At 38.8% G+C, this 24,200-nt stretch overlaps 2 protein-coding genes across 3 annotated transcripts; one reads left to right on the top strand and one right to left on the bottom strand.

Annotated features, from left to right (window-relative positions):
• The first annotated feature begins 15,184 nt into the window (after nucleotides 1-15,184).
• Nucleotides 15,185-16,073, top strand: LOC127084215 (signal peptidase complex-like protein DTM1). Its single transcript, XM_051024623.1, has 2 exons — nucleotides 15,185-15,609; nucleotides 15,759-16,073. Exons 1-2 carry the CDS (start codon nucleotides 15,365-15,367, stop codon nucleotides 15,844-15,846), a joined length of 333 nt encoding a protein of 110 aa, XP_050880580.1. The 5' UTR covers nucleotides 15,185-15,364; the 3' UTR covers nucleotides 15,847-16,073.
• A 746-nt stretch (nucleotides 16,074-16,819) lies between these two features.
• LOC127084214 (probable mitochondrial adenine nucleotide transporter BTL3) lies at nucleotides 16,820-23,428 on the bottom strand. 2 transcript variants are annotated; one of them, XM_051024621.1, is made up of 5 exons: nucleotides 22,468-22,678; nucleotides 22,300-22,388; nucleotides 21,481-21,784; nucleotides 20,330-20,797; nucleotides 16,820-17,442 (listed from the first exon to the last, which is right to left on the bottom strand). In XM_051024621.1, the coding sequence occupies exons 2-5, from the start codon at nucleotides 22,320-22,322 to the stop codon at nucleotides 17,374-17,376; spliced, it is 864 nt and encodes a 287-aa protein (XP_050880578.1). In that variant the 5' UTR covers nucleotides 22,323-22,388; nucleotides 22,468-22,678; the 3' UTR covers nucleotides 16,820-17,373. The 2 variants fall into 2 exon arrangements, with proteins under 2 accessions (XP_050880578.1, XP_050880577.1); XM_051024620.1 differs by lacking the exons at nucleotides 22,300-22,388; nucleotides 22,468-22,678 and adding an exon at nucleotides 22,736-23,428.
• Between the last annotated feature and the right edge of the window lie 772 nt (nucleotides 23,429-24,200).

Raw genomic sequence — 24,200 nt, 5'->3', positions numbered from 1 at the left:
CTCTTACCGAATAAATCTTTTCCCCTCAAGGTTTTCAACTCCTTTCGCAGCTCAAGGAATTGGTCCTTCATTTCATCCATCTTTTCGTAGAAATCTGGACCCTCAGACGGATCGGAATGATAGATGGTGTCCTCAACACGAGGCAGAGTATGAATAATTGGTGGTGCCACAGACATGATCGGGCTAGATACCGGCATGGAAGTGAAGGTAGGCGCAAAACCCTCAGGCACAAAGTTGGGTGGCATTCCCCACGGGAATCCGGCAGGCATGGCTGGAGTGAACTGAGTGGCAGGCACGATTGAAGAAACAACCTCTGATATGAAAGTCCTCTGAGGAGGAGGAGTTGCAGGTGTTGGAGAAGATTGACTCTAAGAAGCTAACACAGACTCCATCATGGAAGTCATGTGGGAAATCTCGTCATTCAGTTCTCTGTTCTCTTGCTCTAAGTGTTCCATGATTCGCGGATGATTAGCGCGGGTATTGTATCGATGAGTCAGCTTGGCTGAAGCACAGAAGAATAACCAATGAGACATCTGGAAGAAGAAAAACCTGCTATGAAAATGATGCATGAAATGCAATGCTTGTTTGTTTTTATTTTCAAGGAACATGATATTTTATTTGCAAATATACAATAACAATTGCACAATCTGATTGACCATAAAAAATCTCTCTTATTTATATAATTGGAAGGATTATACTGAGTACAATCTCAGAAAACAAAAATAAAATACAAGAGGAAAGGAGACTAGTCATCCTAAGGATCCCTAACAACAATGTCAGAAGATCTAGTTGTAGATGCGTACTTCCTTTGGATGTGTCGGATCTCAGACTCAAAGGAAGTCTTCACCTGAGTCTTCTCGAGGACAAGATGATCAACAATCTTCTTCCAAGCAACGGAAGGCTGAGGTATACTAGAGGAATATGAAACCTCTGGCTCTCTCTGCCTCTTCACTACTCGGACTACAAAAAGCTCAATAAGCGCATCTTTGTCTTCAGACTCAAGCTGCAACTCCTCATGCTTTCTGCTCAAAGCATGGAATCGCTCTTCCCACGTATCCTTCTCTTGCTTCATCTTAGCGAGTGCGTCTTCCAACTCCTCTACATCTTGGCTCGTGAGAGTTGATGGCTCAACCACAACCATAGACATAGGTCTCTCACAAGCATAAGGCATCTTCAACTCCAAAGCTCTCTTCTTTACCCAATAAGTGTAAGCTTCCAAAGCTACACAGTTGCACGGACCAAGCTTGGATCTTCCTTTCCTATGCACATTATGCCAAGCGCGTATCATCTTCTGCATCAAATGTTGGGGATCTTTACCCTCTTGATAGAAAAGACCTTCTAACAGAGTGTTATTAGGTTTGTCTCTCAAAGGGAACCCAAGTTGACAACGAGCCAAAGCAGGGTTGTAGTTGACTCCTCCTTATGTACCAATGAGAGGCACATTAGAGAATTCACCATAACTATCAATAATCTCCAAGCTACCTGATGAAGAATCATACCAAACTATATCATCATTAGTGAGAGACATAAGTCTCTGGGACCACCGTAGACATTGTTTGTTCTCCACAAAAGTAGGTGTCTGAGACAAGTGCGAAATAAACCACTTGTACAGAAGAGGAACATATCACACAATCGTTTCATAGCCTATAGAATTCCTTAGATGCAAAGAGAAATACATATCACCCAACAAAGTAGGCACAGGGTTCCCAATCAAGAAAATTCTAATGGCGTTAACATCAACAAAATCGTCAATGTTAGGGAACAAGGCTAAACCATAAATGAGCAAAACAAAGATAGCTTCAAAAGCATCCATACTACCAGCTTGAGAAAAGGCAGTAGCTTCCTTGATGAGGAACTCAGAAGTTAATCCAAAAATACCTCCTTTCTTCACCCAATGAGCATCAATCTCAGATTTCTTCAAGTGAAGAGCTTCAGCTATAAGATGAGATCTGGGAATCTCTTCCAATCCACTAAACGACATTTTGTCAGAAACAGGTATTCCCAAGAGATGGGCATACTCTTCCAACGTATGCACAAGCTGATAATCAGGAAAAATGAAGCAACGGTAGAGAGGGTCATAAAACTGAACCAACACACTCAAGAGTCCTTCAACCACATCAATAGACAATACAGACAGAAGCTTCCTATGATGTTGCTTGAAGTCCAAGGGGTCTAATACAAAAGATGATAGCTTCCTTAACTCTTTCAAATCTGGACATCTGAAACTGTACTTCTTAGTGTTCCTTCGTCCACAATCCATGGTCTGAAAATATTTGTAAATAAAACCTCAGTTCCTTGAAGTTATTTTCGTGTGATGAATGTTATGATGCGCATGAATGCATGAATACAACAATCACAAATAAGGGATCACACACAAGGCAAACAAACAAAGGTCAAGGGATAAATCAAGTCATTGTCAAGATCAATCATCCATTTTGGTGGATTATGGTTTTCACCTTATCAACATCCAAGTTTCATTAATATTGACAAGACTTGATTGGATCAACCAAGAATCAAGAATTTATTGTGAGTCATGAGCATGGAGTCTGGTTAAGAACCATCCCAAAGAAGTGTACTAAGGATAAAACATGTAGATCATGTTCTAAAAAGTTCCCAGAGTCTTAATTCCATCTATCGAATATTACAGGTTAGGATGACTGACTCATCAACCCATAATATTCTCAAGAGAAACTCGTCTGAGTGTAGTATCGCATAACAACTCTTATCAAGTCTACACCTGAACAGTCTCCGCACTACGTCCTAAATAGGTCAAGATGGGTTAAATGTTCTACGGTCCTCAGCTTCTCTGACCCCAAATCAGAGAAAGTAATGCCTAACCACAAATAACTTGTGTGACATCAATAGCTCCAAAAGGGTCTCCACTGAGTAGATGGGTCCTAAGTCAACTTGTTAAGGACTACTCCACACAAGTCGAACATGACTATACCATCCTCTTATCTTAATTGCACTCAAGTTCGAGTTAGAACTTATCTCACCACTCAGAGATCACCAAGCACAACAAGCAGATTATTGTTCGCTGTGAAATTTGGCGAACAACCTCTGGTTTACCAAAACGTGTAGAATTGGGTTACTTGCAGGATCAACCACACAAATCCTAGGACATGTGCAAATCTAGATGGTCTCGAAGATGTCTAAAATCACTTTCATATCTTTCATTTCTGTTCTCTAAGTGTTTTACGTCGAAATATGTTGATTAAGATGTTAAGTAGAGGTAAATTTAACAAGATAACGTAAATGGCAGAAATTAACTGATGAAATGTAAAGTGTCGAAAAGTATAAAGTGCGGAAAGATAAATGACTGGAAAGCATAAAAGAGATTTGTAAGGACTTAAACTTTATAAAATAAACTTTGAAGGAATTGGTGTTTGTTTACACATACATTTTCCAAATATGACTCTTTTCTCTCACACGGGTACTTTGAGTGTTTTCAGGAATTTTGTATATAGTAATTCTTCACACCTTTTTTAGATAATAACTACCCTATATATACACAAATAACATAACTGTCATTAACGACTAAATCCTAAAACTATGACACATGGCTCTCCTCCTTTCGCCAGATGCTTCCACGCGTCTTCTGCCAAACGTCACAACCTTTTAAATTCAAATTTACTTTTAAGTCGAAGTGACGTCTTCCTTCAGGCTTTTGTCGAATTATCAACATACTGCAATGTCTTCCGTGTCTTGTCGAAAGTGCTTTTCCTAGGTGCAAACATCTTTGTCGAAATGACGAAACCTCCTTCTGGTCGAAGTGTCGAACCATACTAATCAAATCGTTTCAACCCATGTCATCATTTGTCGAAAACATCATTTCTTACACCAAATCTCATGGCGTCGAAAACGCACGTATACAAATTGCCCCCCAGCAAAGACGTTTCGACTGTTCGTTCTGGGAGAAACAGTCATTTGTTGTCAATCAGCGTTTTGATGCCATGTCACTTAAACCTCATTAAATGTAATTCTGATAATCTCAATTTCCAATGCAGATTCATCATTACACTTTCTCCAAAATGTCACGTCTAGCCCACGTTCAGAGTTCACTTCCATCATTTCCTCACGTCATGGTTTCTTTTCAACTTCCAACTCTTCATTATTCCCATCAGATATGGCCACGTGTCCCACTAACACCATTACCATCTAAAACTTTTCAACATCTTTTTTCTATAAATACCCATAAACCTTTTCTTTAAACCCTTTCACGTTTCAGATTTCCTTATTTCATACCCATTTCTCAAGCTTTTCACATTTTCTGAGAAATCTTCTTCAGTTGTTTCAGCAATGGCGCCTCAAAAACCCTCAAGCAGTAAACACTCCAAGAAGAAACAAGACTCATCTTTTCCTCCTGCGCATGATTTAAAAGGGCCAATGACCATTGGAAATCAACAGTATGTTCCGGAACCTCCAAACGAAAAGGAAAAAGACTGCATTTATAAATCTCAGGTACTAATCCCTGTTCTTATTTCTGGAAATTATCACGCTATGTTAGGTCCCCTTCCAAACCCAGAGATTAAACCAGAGCGTTTAAGAGAGTTTTTTCCATCTTACTTTCACACAAAACCCATAGGCGCTGGAAGAAAACCTCAGCCTAAAGAGAAAGTTGTAGAACAGAAAGATTCATCAAGTTCGACAGATGTTGGAGAGTTGGACTTAGCCTATTTGAATTTTCCCAGGATATTTAGAACCTGCCCATTTGCTTGAGCGTAGTAAGGTGTCGAAGTAAGGAGCTTAAAACCTGTTTCTTGTGCAAACTTCTGCATGTTTTTACCAGTGAACACAGATCCTTGATCTGTTGTTATTGTCTCAGGTATCCCAAATCTGTAAATTATGTATTTTTGGATAAAGTCTATGACTGCTTCTTGATCCACATTCACCAATGGTATGGCTTCGGTCCATTTTGTGAAATAATCTATCCCAACCAAAATGTACCTTTGCCCTTTTGAGGAAGCTGGTCGAATCTCCCCGATCAAGTCCAACGCCCATCCTCTGAATGGCCAAGGTTTTATAATTGAGTGCAACTCACTTGCAGGGACATGAGGTATGCCTGCATGTACTTGACATTCCTAACAACCTTTTGCGAATTCGACACAATCTTTCAGCATTGTTGGCCAATACATCCCTTGTCGAAATAAAAGCCACTTCATTTTGTGACCTGCTTGGTGCGCGCCACACGCTCCACCGTGTACATTTGACAAGGCTATGTAGGCTTCATCCTCACTCAGGCATTTCAACAAAACTCCTTCTGCAGTCTTTTTGAACAATTCATTTCCCAAAAGTACGTAACTCAAAGCTCTGTATTTTACCTTTCTTTCTGCTTTCTGATTTGGGTCTTGTAGATAATCTTTGACAGGCTTTCTCCAGTCTGTTATTCCTGAATCATCTATGTTGAATATCTCAAAGTTTTCTTCGTCACCGTATCCTAATCTTATTGACTCTAGATCTGATGGGGATAACCTGGTGGATACGACTCTTCTTCTGACTTCGATGGCTTCTTCTAACTTTTCCTTCGACACCTTGTATCCGGACGCTAGTTGAGCAAGATCATTCGCTTCTTGATTCTCCAACCTGGGGATGTGTCTGAAGACGACATTGTCGAACGCCTTGAGGAGTCTATTGGCTATTACGAAGTACATGATCAAATTTTCTTTCACGCACTTATACTCTTTCGTCAACTGTTTTATTACCAGTTCGGAGTCACCCATTATTTCGACTCTTGTTGCCCCCAATTTCAACAAGATTTCAAGTCCGGCGATCAAAGCTTCGTATTCTGCTTCATTGTTTGAACACAGACTTTCAACTTTGTACTTGAATTTTGTTGGAATTTTTTCAGGAGAAATAATCAACATCCCAACGCCCGTTCCGTTTTTATGACTGGAACCGTCGAAGTACAGTTTCCAAGGTTCCAGTTCGACGTATTCTACGTCTTCGTTTATAGAGTGGTCTGCTATGAAATCAGCGACCACTTGTCCTTTCACTGCTTTTAAAGGCAGATATTTCAAGGAGTATTCTGTTAAAGCTAAAGCCCACTTTCCAATTCGACTATGTAAAATAGATTTAGATAACATATACTTTATTACGTCGAAATGGGAAGAAATATATACATCGACAGGTTTTATATAATGCTTTAGTTTAATACAAGAGAAATATACACACAGGCATAACTTTTCTATAATGCTATATCTAGTTTCGGCATCGTTCAGGACTCTACTGAGATAATAAATGGCCCTTTCGACGCCATTCTCATCTTCTTGACACAACATACTTCCTAATGTTTTGTCTGATGCCGAAATGTACAATCTCATATTTCTTTTTCTGCAAGGAGACATCAGGATTGGGGGATTAGCCAGGTACTCCTTGATTTTGTCGAAAGCCGCTTGCTGTTCTTGCCCCCATGCGAAGTCTTCTTTCTTTAGTCGAAGTAGAGGAGAGAAAGCTTGTGTCTTCCCACTGAGGTTGGAGATGAATCTTCTGAGAAAGTTGATTTTCCCTAGCAGAGACTGCAACCCCTTTTTGGTTGATGGCGCTTTCGCTTCCATTATGGCCTTGGCTTTATTCTCGTTTATTTCGATCCCCTTCTTATGGACCACAAAGCCTAAGAAATCACCCGCCTGCACACCAAAAGCACATTTAAGTGGGTTCATTTTCAAACCAAACTTCCTCATCCTTTCAAAGGATTGTCGAAGATGATCTATATGATTTTTTCCTGAAACAGACTTAATCACGATGTCGTCAATATACACTTGCATGAAAGTTTCGATGAAATCATGAAAGATGGAATTCATGGCACGTTGGTAAGTCGCTCCAGCGTTCTTCAAACCAAAAGGCATTACTACCCATTCATACGTTCCTATGGCTCCAGGACAACGGAAAGCCGTTTTAGGAACGTCTTCTTCAGCGATAAAAATTTGGTTATAGCCAGAGTATCCGTCTAGCATACTTAAGTACTCATGGCCGGCTGCAGAATCTATGAGCATTTCTGCCACTGGCATAGGATATTCATCCTTTGGGGTAGCCGAGTTTAAGTCTCGAAAATCAATACATACCCTAAGTTTGCCATTTTTCTTAATTACTGGAACAATATTTGCAATCCATTCGACATACCTGGTTGTGCGGATGAACTTGCATCTTAGAAGTCTTTCGACCTCTTCTTTTATCTTCGACAGGATTTCTGGTGCGAAGCGTCTCGGAGTCTGCTTTACTGGCTTCTTCCCTTCCATTATTGGCAACTGCATTTCGACCAAATTTCTATCGAGACCAGGCATTTCGTCATAATCCCATGCGAAGCAATCTTTGAATTCTTTCAGCAACTGGACTATTTCGACCTTGAACTGGGGGTCCATTTTTGCACTTATGTACGTTGGTCTCTGTTCTGCCCCCACTCCTAAGTTTATTTCTTCTAGAGGATCCTGCGCCACCATCTTCTCGTTTGTTGACACTGGATCTTTTTCGAACCCCAGAGGTTCGTCGTCGTAAATGGCGTCAAGCTTTTGATGTTGCCATCCGCCCATTTGGTTGGTGACATGATCTTCCGCAACGTCTTCTTGAGGACATTGTTTGTTGGAGTTCTCTTGGTTGGCTTCGACAGCCATATTTTTTACTTCAGCCTCAAGGGCCTCTTTTAGTTTGTTTTCGGCTATGTAAGCCGTAATCTTTTCGATCGCTGATTGTTCACTCGTCATCGTCAAATTCACTACCCCATCCCGTCGGCGCTATATGAGTGGTTCCCCATATGTAAGTCTCGCCAATCACTTCTTTATCCCACTGGAATCCATGCGTTGGATGCAGGTACATGGAGCAATAGGCATTGTCTGTCGTCTTCAAGTCGAATTCTGCCGGGCTGCAGGGAGGTATATGAGCCAGGTTTTTGTCGAAGCTCTGGCTGGTGACAGTGTTTACTTCGGTCATGAAGTAGCTTTGGTCAGCCTCGATGTTTTCGACGATTCCATCTGGCCTCCATATGGCTATCCGTTGGTGCATTGAAGAGGGTACCGCTCCTACGCCGTGAATCCATTCCCTACCAAGCAGCAAGTTGTAGTTGGCTTTCGAAGCGATGACTATGAACATCGTAGGTCTTGTTATGGTTCCTACCGTTAAGTTCACTTGGATGACTCCCATAGTTGTTCCTATCTTCCCTTCATAATTCGACAGCACCATGTTGTGGGGCTTCGCGTCCGAATCGTCTTTTCCAATCTTCTTCAGCATGTAGTGGGGCATCAAATTCACTGCCGCTCCCCCGTCCACCAGTATCTTATTCACGCCGACATTTTCCACCTTTCCTTTTATAAACAGAGGTTTCAAATGCGCTTTCATGGAGTCGTCTGGTCTTTCGAAAAAAGCGTTCTGCTCTTCGACGCATCCGTTGTTCATCACATAGTAGCAGACGGGCTTGTGTGCCATTGTTTCTTCCTCCATTTCGTCTCCTTCATCCTCAATCTCCATGACTCTATCGTAGTCTCTAGGGAGAACAGAGACAACGTTGCAAATCACGTTGAAGGATGCCTCTGAGTCAGAGTTAAAACTGTCGGTTACCTCATCATCTTCCTGCATCTTCTCTTTCGACGCCACTGATTCGACAACTCTGCTAGGATTGATCTGGAGGGGAGTCTCTTTCCTGCTCCTTGTCTGACGATTGTTGCTAGATTCCGCTTCGTTTGGACCATTCATGTTCCTTTTCGCCATCTCCGTTTCTGCCCTCTTTTGCCTTTGGAACCTCCTCCATTGGGACCTGGACATGGGATTTTTGCCTTTGTAATTCTCTGATGGGTATGGTCGTGGCTTGTGTTTTTCCATTTCCTTCTTGCCCTCCATCGACGCACCTCTCTGAACCTCGAACTTTCCCCATTTCTTCTGCCCCTGGGCGTCCCTAATGGGTTGAACCCATTTGTCGTCTGTGGCCTTGTCAGATGGTTTATAGGTGTTCTGGCGTCTCTCTCCGTGCCTCCATTGGTGGGGATTACTTCTCCTTGGGTCGTATCTTACTGTTCCCCAACTTTCTTTCCTTTTGGTCTTATCCACCGCTTCCAGGTTGGTTGTTGCCTTCCTGTCGAAGACTGCGCTGCAGCGTGGGCACAACATTACTTCGGTTTTCATCCTTTGGCATCTCTTGATGAATTCCATTAAGTTTTCCTCCTCTCTAGGGTACGCCAACCTTTGGTATTCTTTCTGACGGCGATTTTCGCCCTCTTCGACCTGGTCCTTCTGAGATATTTCTACCATATTTACCCCAACGTTTCGTTCGTCGGCGATGCTCAATTCGTTCATCTTCCTGATGAGCCTCTCTTCTTCGCCTTCGACGTCTTTTGGTGTCTGGTCGAACTCTTTCTCTGGGCAGCAGCACCAAGATATGGTCCTGGGACCATGTTTGCAACAGCATTTGTTCCAATTCCTTCTGGGGTCTTCCATTGTCCTACGCAGAATCCCACTGATCACGGGCTTCGAAGGACCGTCAGCGGCTTCCGCTTTGATTTTTGTGACTTCTTTACTGAAAGGCCCCATAGTGTTGACACAGTTGGCGATATCACCATCCTTCGTTTCGTCAGAACCAAGGCCTTCAGCAGCCTTGTTTTCGATCGTAAGGTCTTCAGTAACCTTTTCCTTCATATTAGGGGAATGCTCAATTGCGTCGACTATTTCCTCATTGTCTTCTGAAGAAGCCTCCCCCCAACCACTTGGTTGGATTGTGTTGATGTCGATCTGAGAACTTGCCGGCGCGTTGTACTTCACAAGATAATCATATTTTCCACTTGGCTGTCCCAAGCGGTCCCAATTCTCCTCTTGTCGAAACTTCACATTCTCGACAGCATTGTCACCATCCTTCTTGTCGAAACCTTCAGTAGTTTCTATTTCTCTCTGGCTTGCAAGATCATCAGCAATCTCGACCATGTTGACATTTGCGTCGAAGCTTTCAGGGGCTTCCACCATTTCCAAATTGCCATCAGGAGCAACTTTGGCCTCCACCATGTTTACGACGGATGGTTCAGCGTAGTGGGCTTCGACTGCTTGCATAGGATTCGAGTCGATCTTCATTTGTTGTTTTGGTTTGTCACCAAACTTGAGCCTTCCATCACGGATTGCATTTTGCACGAGATCCCTGAAAAGGAAACAACGAGACGTCTTATGGCCCAGAAAATTATGGTATTTACAAAAACCTCTCTTTTTCTGTTGTTCCACAGGCGGTTCTTTAGCGCCTGGTGGTTTTATTAATTGACCATCTTTAACCAACAAATCGAAGATTTCGTCACATTTAGTAATGTCGAACGTATAAGTCCTTTTGGGGAACTTATCGTTGGCTTCGACTGGGTTTCCGTTCGACGGCGTTAGTACTTTACGCAAATAAGGTGGGCCTTGTTTTAGTTCGGCTAGGTCGATTTCTTGTTCGTCGAAGCTACTTGGTCCGTCTTCGTCGAACTCATCATCTTGGCGAACCCCTACGTAGGCTACCCTCTCTTTTTTATTCTTATTTGCCCTGAATTTTTCGTCCCTTAATCTTTCGACCTGTCTCACTCTATCCGCTAATTGTGCCATATCCCTCAGATACTGGGTATCTAGTTTCTTCCTTATGGAATAATCTAGTCCCCCTGCGGCCATTTCGACCAACTCATGTTCTGGCACTGGAGTGAAACATCTAGCCTTTAGCAACCTGAACCTATTTAAATAATCATCTATTGGTTCGGAGTGTTTTCTCTTGACACTGGCCAATTCTTTCAGGCTTATTTTCGTTTGTCCCATGTAGAATTGTTCATGGAACAGCCTTTCTAATTGGGTCCACGTGTATACTGAGTTTGCAGGCAAGGATGTAAACCAAGTAAACGCATTTTTTGTTAAGGAACTAGGGAAATATTTTATTTTCAAATTTTCGTTACGGGCTATCTCCCCTGCCTCGATCAGATAACGTGCCACATGTTCTATAGTGGACTCACTAGTGTCCCCTGAAAACTTTGTGAACTTAGGGACTTTCCACCTTGGTGGCAGTTCTTCTTGCAGAATGTACTCTGATAGTGGGGATGCGTAACTAGGCCTTTGTAAACCCATGTTCATCCCGTTTTGTGCCATTATCGTTTCGACCATGGCTGCCAAGTTGTTTTCGACAGGCGGATTATTATACCGTATCCGTTGTTGCAATACAGCATCCGCGTCCTGGCCTCTCTGGATTACTATCCTTCTAGGCTCTTGTGGAATGGGGATTTCGACACGAGGTTGTTCGACTACATCCTCTTGGTTTCTGACGTTCGTTTGAGGATTGTCTAACGGTATCTGGTTTATCGTAGGCTCTTCCTGGACCGCTACCGCTGGGTTATGAACCACTTGCTCTCTGTGTCGAGTTTGAGGGACTCCAAAGAAATCAGCAATGCGCGTCATTTGCGCTGCCAATACTTGGTTTGTTTGAGTGGTGTTCTGTATCAGTGGATTAAACACCGCTCCCATTTGTTGCGTCAACATTTGGACCATATCGTGATTACTCTCGTCCATCTGCTGTCTAATCACTTGCGCCGAATTATTTGTTATCGGCGGCACGTAAAGTGGTTGTTGATTCAATCTACTCACGTTTCCACCATATCCTGACCCTTGTAAGGGTGAAGACACGTTGGCCATCGAGTCTGAATATATTAACGGGGAGTTATGTAAATTTGCCATCATCGAAGTTGGCATTCCGAAGGGTTGTTCCCTACCAGGCGGAGGCATGGTGAAATTCGTTACAAAAGGCCTAGAAGTGTTTCCCACAGGGGGGGGGGTGTCCCAATGGGCATTTGTTGTGCCCTGAAGGACGAACTAGGCGCGTTTTGTGACATCGAAACCGCTGGTATTGACCCTGCTGACGAAGGTACAGCCTCTGACACAGGGACCGAACCTATATTGCCTTCTGTCGAAGGGACAGGGTTAGATACTGGGATGGATTCGTTAGGATTATTTGGCTGGTTCGCCATTCTCCTTACTCTTGTTCTTTTAGGTAATTCTACTTCGGATACGGCTAATTTACCGCTTCTCAGTCTCATACAAATGAAGAACAGATTTTGACTATCGATTATCTAACTTTCTAAATTTTTGCACTGTCCCACTGGGCGTGCCAATTTGTTCGCTGTGAAATTTGGCGAACAACCTCTGGTTTACCAAAACGTGTAGAATTGGGTTACTTGCAGGATCAACCACACAAATCCTAGGACATGTGCAAATCTAGATGGTCTCGAAGATGTCTAAAATCACTTTCATATCTTTCATTTCTGTTCTCTAAGTGTTTTACGTCGAAATATGTTGATTAAGATGTTAAGTAGAGGTAAATTTAACAAGATAACGTAAATGGCAGAAATTAACTGATGAAATGTAAAGTGTCGAAAAGTATAAAGTGCGGAAAGATAAATGACTGGAAAGCATAAAAGAGATTTGTAAGGACTTAAACTTTATAAAATAAACTTTGAAGGAATTGGTGTTTGTTTACACATACATTTTCCAAATATGACTCTTTTCTCTCACACGGGTACTTTGAGTGTTTTCAGGAATTTTGTATATAGTAATTCTTCACACCTTTTTTAGATAATAACTACCCTATATATACACAAATAACATAACTGTCATTAACGACTAAATCCTAAAACTATGACACATGGCTCTCCTCCTTTCGCCAGATGCTTCCACGCGTCTTCTGCCAAACGTCACAACCTTTTAAATTCAAATTTACTTTTAAGTCGAAGTGACGTCTTCCTTCAGGCTTTTGTCGAATTATCAACATACTGCAATGTCTTCCGTGTCTTGTCGAAAGTGCTTTTCCTAGGTGCAAACATCTTTGTCGAAATGACGAAACCTCCTTCTGGTCGAAGTGTCGAACCATACTAATCAAATCGTTTCAACCCATGTCATCATTTGTCGAAAACATCATTTCTTACACCAAATCTCATGGCGTCGAAAACGCACGTATACAATTATATCATACAAACAAATATACAAACATCAGATATACAATTATATACACATAAAAAAGTAGGCTAAACCCACTGAGGACTACTCCCCAACAGAGCCACCACTTAATTTCTGTAGCGGTAAATTCATGACCATTAAGTTATAGATAAACTTAACGTCAATAAAATCAGAGTCGCCACCGCACTTTTATTGTTTCCGAGGGAAAAGTACAAACAAACCCCAAAGATAAGAAGTTTTCAAATCAAAACTAATAAAATGCCAGAGATTACAGGTAAGGGAGTTGGTTACACAGAAGGAAGGTGTTAGCACCCAAAGTGTCATAGGTACTCCTAGGGAGCCCTTTTTGAGTGCATATGTGCTTTTGTATAAAAATGATGTTTGCAATAAATAGAGTTGAGAGATGAGAAAAGAATTCATTAATTATGTTTTTGTGACATTTATTATACTTTTTGTCTATTTGTTTTTCTCAAATTAATTCTACACTTTTTCATTTAAAGTTTATGTTCGGTTTGTCAACATTCAAATATTTAAGTTCCAATCACAAACTTTTTTTCATTGTATTTTTTCTGTATAAATTGTCCTTGAGATATTTTTTTATTTTAATCTCTTAAGTGAATCAAACTCGTGATTGTTTACTAAAAGTACCAGTAAATAGGTAGGTAACTTGAAGGATGTCCTATATATCTTTCTTGAATACATGTGATAAGTAGGATGACAATGGGTAGGGTATTATAATACTCATCCCCATATCCACAGTTTGAAAAAAATCCTTGTACCCAAACTCATATCCATGTGGACACCAACCTTTATACTTGTACTCGTACCCTATAGATACCAAAGTACCCTTATTCGTACTCGTTACCCGCAGTTCTAATGAGAATAAATCTATCAATTGAAAAATATCATATCATTTTAATTTTTTAACCAAATTAACAAAAAATTCAAAGATTTTACTATTGAATTATGAAATAAATTAACACTTATATTAAAATGTGTAATATATTAATTGTGATGTATTTTTTAAAAGATATAGACATATATTTTTTATATGATGATATTAATTAAAATATATAAATATACGTTGTGCGGGTATGAGACGGGGTGGGTACTAAGGTACTAGTACCCGCACCCATACCCTCTTATTTTAATGGATAATTTACCCATTTTCGTGCCCATATCCATTTTTACGTATTTTTATCCTATCCGTTGTGGATAAATTTTGCTGATACCCATTGGATATTGTAGGGGTTTCAATTTGGGGATTCAACATGATAGAGCACTTTTACATTTGGGCCTTTCTTTATAAGCAACACGTCTTATGAGGAACACACCACGTACTCACCCAAAATCTTAAGGTAATAGGAGTGTGGATTCTCTCACTTATAAATGCTAAAATCTCCATAATACTCACCCAAAACCTTAAGGTGATAGAAGTGTGGGTTCTCTCACCTATAAATGCTCAAGTAATCCACGTTTCTAATCAATGCGGGATTTACCCACACTTTGTTTCTCAAAGTTCATAACTCACACTTATTTTTTTTCCAACACTCCCTCTCAAGTGTGAGTCTATCCACAATACTCCCCCTATAGCGGAAGCTCTTTTATCCACATACACTTGTACCAACGTTGACACTCCTCAATGGGACATCTCCTATCCACCGCCTATGGGGAGTACTTTCAATCCAAGAAAGTCGGTTTCTCACTCTAACCAAAGGCTTATGATAGCACTGTTAGGGTTTCAATTCTGGGGTTCAAAAAAATGGAACATTTTTACATTGGGGTCTTCCTTTATGAATAACACGCGTTGTGAGAGAAACACCACGTACTCATCCAAAACTTTGATGTGTAGGTTTTCTCACTTGTAAATATTCAAAATCTCCACTTTTCTAATCAATATGAAACTTCTCCACACTTTATTTTTCAAAATTCTTAACTCACACTTACTTTTTCTCAATCGGTATGAATAGAATTGTCATCCCTAATAAACCTTAACTCTTTATGCCTTCAAACTCGTTTTCATTAGTGCAAAAGAACTTTCATAACCATATTTCATTAATGTACATTGAAGTATATATAACAAACATTTTGAGTTTTGTATGAATAAAATTTTCTTTTTATGCACATTATCGTTGTCATAGAAGAAGGTGAGAGCAAATACGGAGACAACACTCGCCAACCCGATTCTAAGTTGACAACTATGAGGTAGTATGACATTAAATTAGAACATTTAAAGTTTATAGAAGGGACAGTTGAGTTAGCATTTAAAGCTCATGCGTCTTTCTTAACTCTGCCTCACTCCTCACCACTGTCGTAAGGGCATTTGTATGGCCCTTCATTCATTTTTTTCATCAACATAACAACTAGTAACAAAAATAACAACATCAACAAATTTAATTGAATCTAATCCCAAAGTCTCACCAAACTCATCACAATCATGGCAAATGATGCAGCTCTAAGAGCCTGTTTACTTTGGCTAGCAGTAATTATACTGGCAGTTGGTGTATTCACACACTCATTCAAGAAGATGATGGTTACCTATGTGTTGGGTCTTGTTGGTATTTCTTGTCTTCTTTTACCTGATTGGGATTATTTTAACCGTGATATTTCACGTTGGCCTTATCCTGTTACTGTTGAGGAAAGAACAGAAGCTGCGTTTACTCATGGATCTGGATTTTCAAGGTGCCTCTCTCTTTATTTCACTTCTACTCTTTAACTAGATTTTGATGAATTTGTTAGTGTGTAAATGCACGTTTGAATTGACGGTGAGATTGATAGTTTGCATGGATGAATGATGAATGTTAATTGAATCTTCCTTCTCTTTGATACAGGTTTACTAAGTCTCCTCTGAGGGTGATTACTTACAGCTTAATTTATGGATATGCTATTTACAAATGGTGGGAGTATGTATGTGGCTAATTATGAAACCAGTTTTGTGATAGTAATAGTTTTTTTTTAATCTCAGCTTGTTTAACTTAGAGTAATGCATAAACTGCTAGAGTGATTGTTGACTGGGTACTTCAATTTTCAGTAGAACAATCAAAGGGATGGAGAAAATGAGATCATCCAACTTTTCTTGTGTACCAGGCTAATGATTGATGAGTTTTGATTTGCAAACTTTTAAGTATATGTTTTTCCTCTTCAAATTGCTATTTATAGTTTTGTTTTGGTACTAATGTAGGTAGTCCAGAGCAATAGTTTACTTAATTATGTGGATAAACGAACACAAGAATTGGATATAAGTGTATAAACTAGAGGAATATCATATTCACATTTGCATGTAGGGTTGTTCCTTTTAAAGAATCATTCATGTTTTTGGTGCATGCCTTTTTGTGAAAGAAAAAAAAAAACAACCCTTCAAAAGATGCAACATTTCATGAATGTTTTGTCACGAATTGATTCGTATACATCACAATCTATCCCCAGAACTTCTTTTAACTTTTTTAATTATAAGGAAATGTAGATAGCATACATACATAATACACACCATTGTTTTAGATTACAAACCTAAAAACAGTACTATCATGTTCTTCTTCATGACTGTGTTAAAGATATTTTTTATCTTATACGCAACTCTCACATGCAAATGATTAAGGAGTCTATCAATTACGATGTTACACTAGATTCCGTCATTAATTTCCTTTTTCAATAATCAAAATTTATTTTTGAAATGCCCCGATTTTCCATAATCGAAACATCTGCATTTGTTAATCTTTTGCTTGTTAACATTTCAATAACCTGACATTCATTTTTTTAAATGACCCATTTCACATCACATGGAATCGAGGGGTGCACAAACCAATCACAATTTAGAAAGTATGGAAATTGTATGTACTCCTAAACACTTCCCTCTCCCAAATATAACTAGTCATTTTGATGACAGACAGCAAACTGAAAAGTGAAAACAAACCACTGCATAAGCTCTTTCAAACTTCCTTAGTTGTGATACATTGCGGATCATGTGCATTCACAAGTAGAATATCCTGTTAGGTGCAAAATTATCCAAGAATAATAGATAAGCTACTTTAAGAGTTACAATCTAAAGCAAGGGGACTTGCTTGCTTGGACCGACCATTATATTAATCAAGTCAACTGCCAGAAGAAAAGAATGTTAACAAAAATGTGTGGACGGAACAAGCAAAAGATTCAGGATGCGGCAATTGCTACTATTTTTTTTTTTTTTTGCAGACTTGATGCTTTAATCAACTGTAAAGCCAGTCCAAAAACGGTAATATGTGTGATGCCCATATCGTGATGGCGTTGGCAGTAGTATGGAACAGTAGACCATTATGGTTTTACTTTTACCTTGAGAAGCAAACATCAAATATAGCCCATCCATCGAAGTTGAAAATTACCATTCCACAACAATATCAGATGCTCACTTATAAATCAGGTTACTGCTTCTTATCCGTATAAAACTGAAGATCTCATATGTTCATTGCCTACTCACTCTACTTTGAGAACAATCTTCATGAACTCATACACAAAGTAACTAATTGATGCTGAAGGAAGTACCTGAGAATGGGAAATAAAAAATAATGTTAAACTTTTATGGTTAAGAAGAAAGCAATCATAAGCAGTATGAAATCAGAAATACACAAATGAATGAAAGGCAAAATTCATCATGTGGTCCTTTAAGTTGTTTAAGTGTACCACACGAGTCTTTTTTGTTTTTTTATCGAGAAGGTCCTTAACTCTCATAACAAGCACGCAGTTGACCTTTTTTGAGTTTCTGTCTAAATCCAATAAAAACATGTCTATGAGGCTGTTATGATGTTGATGCGACTGATAATTTGACTACACATTTATTCCTACACCATATCCTAGTCCTGTGTTTTATTAGATAAAAAATCAAATTATGGCCTGTTTGGCAAGCACAATAAGCTAGCTACCTTATAAGCTCGTACGACCAAAAAAGACTCGTTTGGTAACTGTCATTTTCTCACAAGTTTATAACTTATCTTTACAAATTTGTAGGGTTTTCTTATAAGCTACTTGAAATAGTTTAAAGCTTCTATAGCTTATCATTTTTTCCTCTCAATTTTACCTGTTTCTGACTCCTCCTCACAATACCCCTACTATAAACAGAAACAGAGAAACAAAAAAGATGAGTTTGAGAGAGAGAAGAGGAGAAGAAAAAAATTCCAGAGAGGTAAAGAGTGTGAGAGGAGAGTTTCATCTTCACCCATAGCCCGCCATCTATTCACCATTAACTTCCATTACTAACTATCATCCTCTTTTACACAGAAAGAACCACTACAGAACAGTAAGTGAAGGCAGCAACAATAGCTTTAGAGAGAAGCATAGAATATGGAGAAGAAGGGGAGGTCTGTCTCCGCCTCTCCGAGATTGGAGCCTCGCGTCCTGTGAGTCCAACCTTCCCAGCCACAGTCATGAAACATTCCACCTCGCCAGTCTCTGAAATTTTTTATAAGCCACACCAACCCACTCCAATTTCCACTGTGAAAATCATTGTAAAATCATACTCATTTTCATTCATCTTCCCAAAAATGTTTGTGGCGGAAATGACTATGGGTTGCCGGTTGGTTGGTCATGTTGTGTTCTTTTTTGCTTGAGGGTGTACAGGCAAATAATGAAGTGTTTTGATTTCAAGGTGGATGGTTTAGATTGGTTAGGTTAGAGGGGTACAGGCAAATGATGAAAATAATGAAGATGATGGAGGGTTTTTCTATTACAAAACTGGGCTTCTTTAGTAAATAAAAGTCAAAATTCTAACTTAGTAGCCACCAAAGCCCTTAGACAACATAACAACTACGCAGGCATTTTTTTAAGGAGTTGGACACAAACTCAAAAAATGTCGACGATGTGCATGTTTGAGAGTTAAAGGACCTAGTTAGGAAAACAATATAAAGGACTAAAATGGTACAATTAAATAACTTAAAGGACCATGAGCATGTGAGTTAAATCGCCGAGTCAGCGCGTAGAATCATGCTATTCTGCGGTAATGCTATGTCTTGCCATGTTCGTGCATGCGAAGAATTGTTAATTAGTGGGAGCGGCTGGGATCAACGTGCAGAGCCATAGAGCCAGTGGAATTGTGCAAGCAAGCTGGGTGATTACTTTTGCTTACAAGTTATAAGCACAGCAATTGCTCATGGGCCGGGTACACGACCCGGTTCCTTAAAACAAAGATTAGCATTCAATAACCCTAAAAAATCTTGTTTTAAGCAAATGAAAGGGTGATGCGGTTAGTTTCTAAGTCACTAAGCCTTCATTTTATGAAATCGTTCCCATACCTTACTTCCTCTCATATTTGAATTGCTCTGTTTTGCGCTCTGATTTTGTCTTCCATCACGAATAAGCCGCGGGCAAATTTCCGGAAAACTTTTCAAAGTAATCCGATAAACAATTCGGAAAAGTTAAAACTCACCAGACCACTTTTACAAACTGGAAAACTCGTGTAGGGGTGAAAATTACAGCTTGCTTCATGCTGCCTTCTGATCATGCAGGTGCGACCCTTTCCATCTCATAGACTCATACGAGGAAGTAACTTTCTGGCTGGTGCAAGTGTTACCCTTAAGCAGCAACCTGGTTGACATTTGACACTTTCCCTCTGTTTTCTGCACTGCTCTGATTTATATTCTTTCCCTATGACATTTTATATCCATGGTGTTGTTGTTTGTGGCTTTTATGAATTTTGTATGACATCATGTGATGAATCTTATGATCCTAATTTGAATTTCATTAAATATTTTGGATGTGATTTGAACTTTTTTACTTGGATGTTGTTTTATATACATATACATGATTGATTGTTTTACTTGATTGTTGTCTTATATACATATATATGTGGGTTTGGGTTTGTGAAACTGGAAGAATCTTACATCCATCCATATGATACAATTATGTGATTACAATCTTGTGACCCCTTCCTGATCTTGCATAGGATCTCGATTTAGACCAGAGGAAGACAACCATAAAGCCGCATAGATTTATTTTCATGGTCCCTACCATATATAAAGTATATACATTTCCATGATATAAAAGGTTTTTGCTTTGGCATAAATAATTGATATTATGAAATTTTACGGGGAAAATAATCTTATAGCAATAATCAAAACATTTCATAAACAAGGCATTGCTGAGTTAAGGAGAATTAGAGGACTATATAGAGTCAGCAGCCTGTGATCACCACAGTAAAATGTAAATGGAATTCAGATTTTAAGAACGAAACAACACCCTACATGAACCTTAATCTACAATCTCTACATTATAAACTTTAAATAGTTATAATATTAGCAAGGAATAATCAATATGAACAGATTGGGGACTACTACAGAATAGTTCTGAGTCCTCAGAAAATAGGTATTCAAAACTGATAAATGTAAGTCCATTAAAATACAAGTAACTAGAGCATGACAAGAAATTCAGAATTTAATACCTGTAATAAGCTGGGAACAAGTCCGGCATAGAGGGCTGAAACGCCTCCTTGTTCTACTATTTTGACAAATGTTGCTAAAGAACTTAATTTAGTAGACTGGACTTGCAATTGAAGCTGCCTTCTCACAACTTCGAATGGATATGTAGCAGCTTCTGCACATGCACCGGCAATAGCCCCATACAACAATGTCCTTACTGGCCCCAACTCAAGCTGATCAAAGGCACTCAGTTCCTGACCCTGTTTATGCAAATTCTGGATTCTTTGCATTCCTTCGGGTGAATGCAAATAAGATGATTTTAGCATATCGTATACACCATAAAAAACAGCACTTGATGGAGCCATGCTTATAAGTGATGGTACTAAACCCTTGTATAGAGAAAAGATGCCTTCAGTTTGAATCATGTATTGGAAAGCACCAATTACACCACCCAAAGTTTCTCCGCCAGGTGCCACTATCTTGGTCCGAATCTATAAGGCGCACAAAGTAAATTTTTAAAGTGATTGTACTGCAAATAGCTGAATGTGTGCACTTGTTTTAATTAGCAACAAAAACTAACTTTTATATACATGATTCAGGTTCTCACACTGGTCGAAGGAACCAAATAACTGCTCGATATTAAATCAGACTTTAGAACACATGCCATTATGGAATTACTTTGAAGGGGATATGAAACATATTTGGATATGCTCGTTTCAGCTTCTAACCTGACCCTGACATTTCCTAGGGACCCATAATCACACAGACCCACTGCTGTGTCGAACGTCCATATATGAAACATCTTATGCCTATTAAACTCATCTTTTTATCTGACATTTTATGCACAACAGAGAACCATAATTGAATATAAGAGGGCGCGACAAGAAAGACATAGAAAGAAACATCATGCACTATTGAAGGACAGATGCTAAGTACACGCTGAAATTACCAAAAATCCAAATGTTTCCTTAACTAAAAAAAGTTAAGAACTAAATATGTTCAGTTGATTTTTCACTTTTTCACAGTTTCACACCAAGACCAATTGTCATGTTTGTATGCCAGTGTGCGACTGCTTTACTATTGAAATGCAAAATTATAATAAGAGATTCAAGTTTATTCAATTGGGCAAGATAAAATAAACTAATAAATCATGATTCAAGTTACCACCACATACAGTGTCAAGTGGCAGGCAAATAATAGTAGCAGTGACCCCAGCAGCCGCACCAGCAATAAACCTCTCAAAATTGGTAGTTTCTTCATTTCCAGAGAATTTAAGTAGTTGTTTTCGATAAGTATCATACGCACTAAAATTAACAGCTTTGAACGGAGCCGTTCGCAGAATATTAAGAAGGTTCCCCTTCCAAAAACCTCTCAACCCTTGAGAAGTAGCAATTGATTTAATAACCTCAAAGATATTCCTCTTCTCACCACGAACCATATATTCCAGCTTAAGTCTTTCAAGTGGAGCAACACAGGTTCTGATTAAAAAAACATACAGCAGCAGTTCAAATAGTGTTTCTAAATGAATAATCAAATGTAGAGGAGTACTTACAAGTTACCATTAAATACAACCAATTGCTAGGGTAAAAAAGTGTGTCACGAAGTCTTCAGTGGAGCAATGTTTGGATATTGCTAAAAACTTTAAGTAGGAAGTTCAACATACTCCGCATACTTACAAGTAAAACGGTAACCTAACCAGCATTGATTTGACAAATACTACGAGAGAAAAGTAATATAAGTTGGAATTCAAGACACTAACATTTGTTTTCTTATTTTTTTGCCAAATCAATAACGATTGGGTTAGACAGTCTCAATCGTGAGGAAGAATAATACCATATAAACGACAACAGTTGTTAGAGTTTCAAATTAACCATTCCACCATAGACCATTTGTGATACCTCTCCATCTTAAAAGTGCCTTAAATCAACTAGTCTCTCCCAAAATGAGTAATCCATTTGCATGATATATATGTTGCAAAATGAATGACACTTACAATTTTCGATGCAATACTAACATTTCTGTCCATTGAACTCTCTATTAATACAACTTGCATCACTACCAAGCTCCGTAGCACCGACACCTCTGAAAAAAGGGTCTTTATTAGTGTCGAACACCGACACTTGTGTTAACGTTGAATTTATTCATTTTTTCAAATTATTACCGGTGTCGACGTGTCTGATGTCCTTGTCAGTGCTTCATAGCTTCCAAGTCAATATCTTTCACTTTGCATATAATGATAACCATGAAAACACTATGCTTGATAAGATGAATTCAGTAAAAGTATTATTATCTATGTATTTATTTACCCACTTTTGTTAATCTATGTAAGTCAAATAACTAACTAATAATGGGATAGAATGAGTACAATTTAACAAAATAACATCAATTGCAATGTTCAAGGAGTTGCAGTGAAATAAAATTAAATATACCTAGAAACCATGGCAGATATAGCACCAGACCATAGATGCTTAGTAGTATTATTGATAGCACCGCGTTCTCTTGTCCTAACCTTTTTAGGCGAAACAGCACCGTCAGCGGCGGTTGTCTCCTTATCGGAGACGTGTTCACCATTTTGCAACACATACGGTTTGGGATCGACAGGAAGAGCAGTACTACTCGGCAAGCTAACCGACAAAAAACAGCGAACCGCCGGAACCCTTTTCCGTTGCCGCCGGTGAAGAATTGGTTCAGAAGAAGCAACTGCTGGAAGCCTTAAAGAAATAAAACGAACGAAGGAATCGGGAATTGAGGGTTCGAGAAACAAACCGCCGCTAACAAATTCGGAACTGGGGTTGAAGAAAATGGGAAGAGAATGCGAATGGTGTTGTTGTTGGTTGTAAATTTGGGTTTCTAGCAGTGCCATTTTGTGAAGTGAAATATCGTTTATTGGTTAAGAGGTGTTGCGTAAACTTTTGAGATAGCTTTAACTTTGGTTCTTACTGATAGTTTATCGGAAATCGGAATTGAACAGCGAGGTGAGTGTTCTCATCGCCGGAGAAGGGTCAAACTCCGTCGATAACTCTACCAAAAACTTTAATTTTGTTTTTTACCGGGAATTTTTTTGAGCTGCTAATTAACACAGCGAACGAATCTTTTTTTTTATCCCCTATCCTGTTGTTTCTAACAATTTTATTACAGGTTTTAAAAAAGATTATACATAAGGTGTTATATATATATATATATATATATATATATATATATATATATATATATATATATATATATATATATATATATATATATATATATATATATATATATATATATATATATATATATATATATATATTAAAAATCAATTTAAATGAGAAATTGTTCTAAATCATTTTTCATTACTCACCATTTTTCACACATCTTCTTGTTTCATTCTTGAGTTTTTCTTCAAATTTTCTAACATGATTAATAAAAGAGATGCTCATGCTTGTTGTTCGATTCTCAAGTCTCCGATGAAGATCTAGCTTTTGAACACACAAACTTTCGAGCATCTTGAAATGAGTTTGATATGTTGGTTAGACGAAGAGATTCAAGACGGTGAAAAATTTAGAAGAATTAATAGGCTTGTTTCAGTGTTCAATATTGCGAATGAGAATAACGAAGCACAGCGTGTGTGGGAGTCAATTAAAACTGACAGTGATGTTTGTGTTATGATGTATGGATGAAATGGTATTGTTTTGATAGTTGTAATCTCTTAGATATGTTGTAATGTTAAGTCCTTTTATTTGTTCTTGGTGTTGTTGTTTAAGGCGAGTTTGTGTTCGTTTTGTTGAATCTGGAATTTGTATTCAATATGAAATTTCATGGTTACAAAAATTAATTACATATCGATAATGTATACAACAATTATGTTGTAGAGCTTGTTCCAAGATTGGGACAACGTTTTCATGTGTGTCCAGA

The sequence above is a fragment of the Lathyrus oleraceus genome, chromosome 5 (genome assembly GCF_024323335.1).
Source record: "Lathyrus oleraceus cultivar Zhongwan6 chromosome 5, CAAS_Psat_ZW6_1.0, whole genome shotgun sequence".
Classification (NCBI taxonomy): domain Eukaryota; kingdom Viridiplantae; phylum Streptophyta; class Magnoliopsida; order Fabales; family Fabaceae; genus Lathyrus; species Lathyrus oleraceus.
This window is presented reverse-complemented; position numbering and strand designations above follow the sequence as displayed.